The following is a 9,966-nucleotide window of genomic DNA, read 5'->3' on the forward strand; positions in this document are numbered from 1 at the left end:
GCAGGCTTCTTAGCTGGTAGTCCCAGGTTACATGCGGGCACTTTTATGTTTCGCCCCAAGGCCCCCAGACCACCAGACTTTGAGACCCTGGCTTCATTTCTCTTGCATTCCCTCTTGCTCCAGACCCCTGTAATTTGTTTTGTGGTTTCTTCAAGTTGTATCTATTGGCTGCCCACATCCCACTATGAAACACCCTCTGATGGGATGAGCACTACACCATCAGCAGGACAGCCTCCTCAGTGGCTGTGCAGCTGCCCCAACCTAAAATATCATAGCTCAAAACTCTCCCAGTGGACTGAGTGCTTCCCAGGGGCGAGGCGCTCTGCTAAAGGCGTTATGTAAGTACTGCATTTGACTCCCACCGCACGGAGGTAAGTAACTGTGTCCGTTTCCAGATGTGGGAGGTTAGTGCTCAGAGAAGTTAAACAATCTCCCCAAGTTCACACAGCTAGCACATAGCGGGAAAGACATAAATTCAGCTCTGATGTCAAAGCTCATCATTTTAACCACCACACCGGGATATCTCATAGCAGAAAGGTGACCACAGGCCAGCCCCACTCTCACCACGCATGGAAGACGCCCCTGTAAAGTGACCAAGGCATCCTGTGGCCTCACTGTCCCACGCACCACACCCCCAGCAACTACGGTTGATCCAGAGGACAACTGAACCGCTCCATCCTCTGCTGTCTTTACCTGGAGCCCTGAGGCATCAGCAAGGTCCTGTGGCTGAGGATTAACACATGTCCCGCCTCCTCCCCATGCGGACACGCCAAAGCCCTTGTTCCTCTTCACTTGATTCTATAGGTGCCCCTCAATCTGGACAGCATCCCAGGGAGGGCCATTCCTGTCTGCTTGACGGTCCCTGCTGGACCTGGCTGCTAACCTAGAGAGTCTAGGGAGAGGACACGGCTTTTCCAAAAGTCTCTTTGCTATATTTTGTCACAGTATGGTAACAACTTTGTAAGTGGCCATTTAAGGAAAGGTGAAAAGAGGGCTGCTGTGTCAGCTGGGGCTAGCAGGGACCAAGATGACCACTTTCCCTTCACTTTCAAAAAAGCATTCTGTAATGTTTTGTATTGGCTTTCAACTTCTCCTGAGTACAATGCAGGTCGTAACTCCTTGGAAGACAGGAACCTGATCTTAAACTGCCGCTCTGTCCCTCTTGGGCCCTGCACCATGTTGCATAAAGACTACCCCACCCTGGACCTCCAGATCTGCATCTTTGTGCCTGAGGAAGGCCTCTAGGAAATGCCAGGAAATTAACACCCCCCCCCCACCACCACCAGGACCATCCCTCAGCCAAGGCCTGTGGGCAGTAGAATGGCCCAGCTCCCTCAGGCTCAGGCGGGAGAAGCCTGACAATGTTTCTAGGTGGGATTAAGCTCCAGTATGGAAACAGGCTTAACTGTGCCCCTGGATTGGCTGGCTTCCCCTCCCTGTGCCTTCCCTACTGAGCTTTCCTTTAGATCCCAAATAATCTATTTCCATTTGAGTCTTTGTCTCAGGGTGTGCTTCTGGAGAACCCAAACTAATGCAACACCTTGGCCCCCACTTAATAAATATTGGAGCAAAGGAAGAATATTAACTTAGGACAAGTAGTGTAGTAGGACCTTTTTAATGCTCTAGAACTTTGCTTAAAATGCTGTTTTAGGGGATTAGAGGAGGAATATATATATATATATATTTTTTTTTAAATGAAGTAAAATTGGTATGTAAAATTACATAAGCTTCAGGTGTCTGATGCTACAATGTGATCACCACCACAAGTCTGCTTACCACCCATCACTGAGCCCCCTCACCCGTTTCCCCCATCCCCAACCCCCTTCCCTTCTGGCAACTGTCAATTCACTCCCTTGGGAGGACCATATTTATTTATTTATTTTTTTTTTTTTTAAGATTTTATTTATTTATTTGACAGAGAGAGATCACAAGTAGACGGAGAGGAAGGCAGAGAGAGAGAGAGAGAGGGAAGCAGGCTTCTTGCTGAGCAGAGAGCCCGACGCGGGACTCGATCCCAGGACCCTGAGATCATGACCTGAGCAGAAGGCAGCGGCTCAACCCACTGAGCCACCCAGGCGCCCCGGGAGGACCATATTTAGAAGAGAAGCAATATTCCTTTTGAGACTTCTCATAATTATCTCCCAGGGATGGAGTTCTGGAACTCAGTTATTTTGAAGACCACATAAGGGCAGGGAGTGTATGTAATTTAAAAAAACAAAACAGGGCGCCTGGGTGGCTCAGTGGGTTAAACCGCTGCCTTCGGCTCGGGTCATGATCTCAGGGTCCTGGGATCGAGGCCCGCATCGGGCTCTCTGCTCAGCAGGGAGCCTGCTTCCCTCTCTCTCTCTCTGCCTGCCTCTCTGTCTACTTGTGATCTCTCTCTGTCAAATAAATAAAATCTAAAAAAAAAAAAAATAAAAAAAAATAAAAAAAATTAAAAAACAAAACAAAACAAAAAAACCCCTCCGGGATATTTGGGGCATTTTCCTTGGGCCTAGAGAAGCATGCTGTGTGAGGAGTTTCACCCATTAAATTAGCTTTAGATTTAGAATTGATATAATCTACACACTTTCTCTTTTAGAGAAGATTACAGATGTCGGTGATGAGAAATTAAGTAACAAAGAGATGCCAGATTATCTAAGAAAAAAGAAAATCAGAAAGAGCTCTGTCCATTACATGGCTTCTGTTCAGAAACAGTGCCTTCCCCAGGCCACGAGAGGCACCCTGGTGGACGGAGAAGCTGACCTCATCGACACACCAGACATCTGCTTCCTTCAGACAGCCTGATTTCCTTTTATTATTATTCTTTGGTAACACAAAAGCTGGTGGTTTGGGAAAGCGTCAGGCTGGATTTTCACTGTGGCGCAGCAGCAGCCAGGTCAGAGGGCAGCAGCTTGGGAGCGAGGCTTCCTTCAAAGCAGGGCCTGCCGTCCGAGCTGCTGTCTTTATCGCAGAGGTACAGAAGGTTCTCAGGGCTCTCCTCGCCACCCAGGTCAGAGTAGAAGCCCTTGAGGGCCAAAATGCGGTACCGCTTCCTCCGGTTCAGCTTATATAGGCGAATCCTTTCTTTTTCCGCCTCTGGGTCAGCAAGAACTCCGTCCCAACGCAGGCTTTCGTTGATGTGGTTGGAGAGGTTCTCTTCTATTTCAGCGGAATGGGCGAGATTTACAGTGGAGTAAGGCGGGATGGGCTTGTTTTCACCTTTGTCCTGTTTGTGTTCTTGCCTGGGGCCATGATCTTTGCTGGAACTTAAGATGTCGTGAAAGGATGAGGACAGCTGCTGACTCTTCAGGCCTCGACTCTGCTGTTTATCTGCTGAGCAGATCAAGGGTGTTAGCCTGTGTGGTCAGGCTTGCCCTCAGCCTGCTCAGGTGTGATGCCCAAATCCCCAGAGATGTAGGGGCGTGGAGACCCTTCCTGTCCTAGGGCTCAAAGAGCCAAGCCCAAGGGCCTCCTATATACCCACTGGCTCTAGGCTTTCGGTCAAGTAATTTGGGGGAAAGATGAAAGGTTTACTGAGCACACACTATAGGCCGGGTCCTTTGGATAAAGGTGATAAGCCTTATTTTCCAGGTGAGGAAACTGAAACTCCAAAAGTCTACCTTACCAATATTACATAGTGAGAGGTAGGGGCCAGGATTTGAACACAGGCCTGGATCCCAGTGCCCTGTTCCTATTCTTTCCACCATGCCATTCATGCTCTATCTCACCCAGGTACCGAGCAGTTGAAAGAGTCTATGACTCCACCCGGAGTCTGGACTTGTTTACGATGGGAAGAATGGAGAACAACAGAAAAGCTTCCTAAATCTGATTGTGGAAAGCAATATCATGCCCAGCCAGGAACTATTTCTGCTGTGTGGCCTGTACTGAGGGTTTTTTTTTTTTTTTAACATTAATACCATTTCTGAATTATAGAGCCCTTATATAAAATCCTGTAAGCTGGGGTTCTCTTATCAGCCTATCCTTCTGCTTTTTGGGTAGACAGAATCCCCCTCCCCTCCCCCCGCAAAAAAAGTGAAAATAAGAAAACAATCCTCTCTGGGCATTTCTCTTTCTTCCTAGTCCTCAAAAACTATTTGGTGTCCCCTGCTGACCATAAGAGTTACATGCCACTATTATTTCCAGAGTCAGAAACTAGGCCAAAAGACAATAAGTTTCCTAATTTGGTTTTGCAGATACACGTGGGGCTTTCTGACCTCAACTCCAGAACTTTTTTTTTGCCTATGAAGATTCCACCGGAGCAAGTCATTATAACCTTCCTATTGCTCCCTTTTGCAAACCACAAGGATGACGTGGGGAAGGCTGTCACTCCCTCTGCCTCCAGCTTACTAGCGGTGCCAGCTCTACACATAACAGGCGAGGGCCCAGAAACTTGAACCAAGGACTACCCATGCTAGAGGTGAGAGCCACCTCCCTGGCAGTCAAAGGCCCAGAAAGGGACCACACCAGTGGAAACAGCACTCACAGGCAGGTGCCTTCTATGTCATCATTGCACTCTCTCTCCATAAACTGGGTGCTCAGTGCCTTTGTCAAGAAATCCAAAGGCTGCTCAACAGGAACTTGGTAAAATATTGGTACTCTGTGGGCTTGTGGCAGGTGTTGGTGTGTGTATGAAGTGTTTGTGGGAGGTGGGGTTTATGCACCTGAGTGTGTAGCCAAGTACCCATATGTATGTGTCGCCTGGGAATGTGTGTGCTGGTTGAGGTATCTGTACTTTAGTTATATTTGGTGGTTATAATGCTATGGGGGGTGTTGTTGAGGGTGTTGGGGATTATGTAGCAGTGACTGGTGTGATGGTGCACGTGTAGTCGAGGGCAGGAGACAGCCTGTGCAGGAAGGACTCTTACTATGCATTTACAGTTTAAGTCTTATTACAGAACATCAAGAGGGCAGGTGCCCCTAACACATGGGGCAGAAAGCAAAACCCTGTGTTTCTGTGACTGTTTGTCACCAGTGTCTTAGTATCTTGGGCTTGGGATAAGTTTTTGTGAAGATGAGGGTATCTCTGTAGGAGGGCTTGACATTTCTTTGGGAAAAGTGTGGTTATTTAAGATTCTGAATTTTAGCTGAGGGATTAGGAAACGGAGAGGGTGTCCGTGCAAAGCTGAGTTCCTGTGTGGAGCTGGGAAGCTCTGCAGGAATAACGCTGGGGATGTTGGGGATCTCTGTGGGGTAGAGGGTCTCCATGAATGTTGAAAATTCTCCATGCAGGACTTGGGGTCCTGTGGACATGTATGGTTTTGGGGGGCAGGGCTGGGGCATCACTGTGTTGCGTTAAGTGATATGTGTGGGGAGCGGGAGGACCTCTGTTTGGGACTGGCGAGTTTCTGTCTCCGGTCTGAAGTGGTCCCCAAGTAGATGGCGGTCTCTGTGAGGAGTGGGGACAGGTGACCTCGGAGAAGAAACTCTGGTACTGGAGCCTAGGCTGCTGCGCTAGCTGCTCCTCTTACCGTCTCCCTTGCCGGACCCCTTGGTCTTCTTCTTCTTTTTCTTCTTCACCTTCCGTTTGTTCAGTTCTGAGGCGCTGCCTGCGATGGGGGGCAGTTTGGCCCCCAGACAGCCCACAGTGCCACCCTCTCGCTCCTCCTCGTCGTCCTCATCGTCCTCGCCCTCTTCGCCGTACACCGACGCCCCCACCACACCGCGGCAGTCCATCAGCCCTCCGCGCCGCCACCTGCGCCAGGGACCGCGGGAAACCCCTGCCGCCGAGCCCGGGGCCGCAGGAGCTGAGCGCCTGGTCAGCGCCACGCGTTTCTATGGCGACCGCCACACACCGCGCGTGCGCAATCCGAGAGCTGCCACCCGGGGGCCGTCCGGGACCGTAGGTGTGCGCATGCGCCCTTCAGCCTGCGCGAGACCTTGGCACAGTCCGAGGTGCGTCGGGGAGGAGTGAGTGGAAAGTTTCTAAAACTTGCCCTGACACCTAAGTCCACCTCTGTGCCTTTGAAAATGCTGTTGGTCGTCTCCCTAAATTTTTATGTCCCGAGTTCCAGTCTCGAGCGTCTACCCTGGCCTTTCAAGCCCAACGCGTTTCTAACAAACTTACTTCTCCGTGGTTCTCAGTGAGCAAAACAGCTAGACCAGGGGAAACCTGGTGGCCCTCCCTTCCCGACACTCATCCTGGCCGGGACTCACGGCCATGCCTGGCACTTGAACTTCTGGACCCCCGTCCTAAATGGTCTCTCTGCTTCCAAAGCCTCCTCGCAAGTTCTTTATCCGCACACCCGCTGCCACGAACTTTTTTAAAGACAATTGGCTGGCTAATTTCAGTCTCTCGCCTAAAGCCTTCCAGTGGGTCCCCGTCACAATACCTTACAAGGCCTGGTGTGATCTGTCTGCTTTTCTTGACAGGTTTATCCACCACAGATTGTATTTTCCAAAAACGGCTGCAGTTAATAGAGCCTTTCCCGCCGTGCTCTTCGAGAATTTTGCCACTTCCACATCAAGTGACAGAGCCTAATTCCAGTCTCCTTCAATCTAGGTGGGTTTGGTCGACTCACTTGTAACCCATGGAATGTGGTGAAACTGATGCTGTCGCTTCTTAGCTAGGTCATAAAACGTAATGCAACAGCATCCTTGTTAGCTCTGGAGACCTGAGCCCCCAGGAAGGAAGTCTGAGTACCCCGATGCTGCCATGCTGTGAAGAAGCCAAACTAGACCACATGGAAAGACCATAAAAAGGAGAGAGACCATGAAGAGAGAGAGAGCGAGATGCCCCAGCTGTCCAGTCCCTGATTTCCCATGTCCAGCTAGAGTCTGAGTGCAACAGCAGGAGCGACCCCCACTACCTCCCACGCCAGTCTCTCCCAGCCAAGCCCTCCCTGAGTTCCTGACCCAAAGAAATTGTAAGAGATAATAAAACGATTATATTGGCTGACATTTCTAAGTTTTGGGGTGACAAGATACGCAGCAATAAGTAACTGGAGCATCAGTTTTTTATTTTAGACATTCTAGTTTATATGAAGTCATATTTCCCTGTGGTTGTATGGACCATTTCCCTGAGGACTAATGATGTTGAGCACTTTTTCAACTGTGTGTTGGCCGCCTGTATATCTTACTTTGTGAGGTGTCTGTTGGAAGTCTTTTCCCATTTTGTAACTGGAATGTTTTTATTTTTAGTGTCAATTTGTAAGAGCTCTTCACGTGTCTTGCATATAAATCCTTTGTCAGTGTTAACGGCTGCAAAGATATTTTTCCAGATCTGCAGCTTGTCAGTTATTTTCTTCATAGTGTCTCTTGATAAACAGACATTTTAAATTCTGAGGAAGCCATTTTTTTGTAGCCTGCCTGAAGAGTCTTCCCCTTATTCCTAATCACAAAGATAGTCTTCTGTTTTCTTCAAGAAGCATTATGGTCCCAGAGTTTAAAGTTAGGTCCATGATCCACCTCAAATTAATTTTCTGAATAAGGGTCAGATAAGGGTCAAGATTCACTTTTTCCCAAATGGATTTCCAGTTGATTCAGCAATTTTCATTGAAGAAACATTCCTTTCCCCATTGACTTGACTTGGCACTTTTGGGAAAATCAACTAACTATATGAATCCATTTCTGGGTTCTGTTCTGTTGCATCAATGTATTTGTCTCTCTTTTCACTGATACCACACTGTTCTTGTTATTATAAGCTTTTTAAAATTTTATTTTATTTATTTATTTGAGAGAGAGAGAGAGAGCCTAAGTGGGGGGTGGGTGAGGAGGGGTAGAGGGAGAGGGAAAAGCAGACTCCCCACTGAGTATGAAGCTCGATGTGGGGCTCCATCCCAGGGCCCTAAGATCATGACCTAAGCTGAAGGCAGACACTTAACTGACTGAGCCACCCAGGCGTTCCTCTGGTTATTGTCAGCTTTTTTTTTTTTTTTTTAAGATTTTATTTATTTATTTGACAGAGATCACAAGTAGGCAGAGAGAGAGAGGGAAGCAGGCTCCCCGCTGAGCAGAGAGCCCGATGCAGGGCTCGATCCCAGGACCCTAAGATTACGACCTGAGCTAAAGGCTGACACTTAACTGACTGAGCCAGCCAGGCATCCCTCTGTTCTGGTCAGCTTTGTAGTAAATGTTGCTATCAGGTAGTTTGTGCCCTCTGGCTCTGTTCATTTTGAAGATTGTTTTGACTATTCTAGAGCCTTTGCTTTTCCATCTACATTTTCCAAATCATCTTATCTATTTCTTCAAATAGCCTGCTGGGATTTTGATGGCGAGTGCATCAGCTCTGTCAAGCTTGGCACTCTTCTGCTCAGTAATGACAGTCATTAGTATTGACCCACACACAGGTATGTGTGGCCACATCACTCTGTAAGGGACCCTTCTGTTCCTCAGTCCTCTCAGACACTGGCAAGTTCTCAGTTTTGTCCAGCACAACTCTGTACATGGTGAATGCTTGGAATCTGCCCCCTCATCTATCTGCTTTTCTCCCTAGGAGCTAAGTGGGATGTAAATGACAGAGATCCTTTGTGCAGATGATCTCCTGCTGGATGAGATGTCAGGGTTTACTTTCCAGGTACACTGCCCTACCCCCCCCCCCCCCCCCCCCCCCGGTGCTTGCAGACAGGTGCTTGGAAAGGCTATCTTTTCTCCCTTTCCAAGAAAGGCTGGCATGTCTTCCCTCTCAGCTGGTCCTCCTTGCCTGGGTGCTCATCTGGCAGGAAACAGCTTGCCCACATTTCTATTCTTGATTTTGGTGAAGGTTGCATTGAGGTTATGCTGAGCCAGCCAGTCAGCTTTGAAAGAGAAAATTCACATCCAGCAAAGGAATACATTATTTTAAGAGTTTATTTATTCATCTATTTGAGAGAGAGAGAAGGAGTGTGAGTGGGGGGAGGAGCAGAGGAAGGACAGACAGATTCCCTGCTAAGTGGGGAGGGAGCTCAATGCAGAGCTCAATCCCATGACCATGAGGTCATGGCCTGAGGCAAAATCAAGAGTTGGATATGTAACTGACTGAGCCACCCAGGACCTCGGGAATGCATTTTTGGTATATTGGGGTTTGCATTTTTTGTTGTTTTTTTTCTTTAAGATTTTATTTATTTATTTGATAGAGCGAGTGAGAGAGAGCACGAGCAGGGGTAAGGGATAGAGGGAGAGGGAGAAGCAAACTCCACGTTGAGCAAGGAACCCAATGTAGGACTCCATCCCAGGACCCCGGGATCGTGACCTGAGCCAAAGGCAGACGCTTAGGTGACTGAGCCACCCAGGCATCCGGAATACAGTTTCAAATGATCATAAAAATCTCTTGCAAATAGAGATTGGGGAAGTATATCCCAATTTGATGAATGAAGAATCAGAGAGATGCAAAGTGACTTGCTCAGGCTCTCTGTGTTAATTAGCTACCAAATCAGGCCTGAAATTGCAACTGAACTAATGGGAGTTCCCTCCTTGGTGAGTTCCAGGTAGAGACTACACCAGGTGGAGTGTCAGACAGAAGAAACTTTATTTGCAGCAAATAAGGAGATCACAGGGAATAACTTCCAAAGCTATAACTTGCCATGCTATGACTCCCCGAGCAGGGGTGAGTGGGTCTCTTTTATTTGGTTTAGGATCAATATTCAGAAAGAATATTGTCATTGTATGTAGAAGCGAGCATCAGGTCACAAATGGGTCTTAAGGAAATGTGCCTAAGCATACATATGTTGTATGTTATATTAATGAGGTTCAGTTCTTGACCTTGGGGTTGTGAGTTCTAAACCCATGTTGCAGGTGAGTTTGCTTAAAAAAAAAAAAAAAAGCTAGGGAGAACTTAAGAAAACCAAGGTGAATGGGTACATGCAGGTGAGTGATAAATGTCAGGTCCTGGAGTCTTGCTGGTGACAAAACCCACATTCCGAGTTCTACATCTCTTGCAGGAAAGCAGTCAATTTTACCATGATCTTCACTGACCAACAGAAGAGATGACAGTATTTTTTACTTTAAGATTATTTATTTATTTATTTATTTGACAGAGAGAGAGAGAGAGAGAGATCACAAATAGGCAGA

General features: G+C 47.8%; 1 protein-coding gene across 1 annotated transcript; it reads right to left on the reverse strand.

Annotated features, from left to right (window-relative positions):
- Positions 1 to 2,599: 2,599 nt before the first annotated feature.
- On the reverse strand, positions 2,600 to 5,743 carry LIAT1 (ligand of ATE1). The gene is made up of 2 exons (XM_047707023.1): positions 5,451 to 5,743; positions 2,600 to 3,312 (listed from the first exon to the last, which is right to left on the reverse strand). Exons 1-2 carry the CDS (start codon positions 5,653 to 5,655, stop codon positions 2,855 to 2,857), a joined length of 663 nt encoding a protein of 220 aa, XP_047562979.1. The 5' UTR covers positions 5,656 to 5,743; the 3' UTR covers positions 2,600 to 2,854.
- Between the last annotated feature and the right edge of the window lie 4,223 nt (positions 5,744 to 9,966).

Source organism: Lutra lutra, chromosome 16 (genome assembly GCF_902655055.1).
Source record: "Lutra lutra chromosome 16, mLutLut1.2, whole genome shotgun sequence".
In the NCBI taxonomy this organism is placed as follows: domain Eukaryota; kingdom Metazoa; phylum Chordata; class Mammalia; order Carnivora; family Mustelidae; genus Lutra; species Lutra lutra.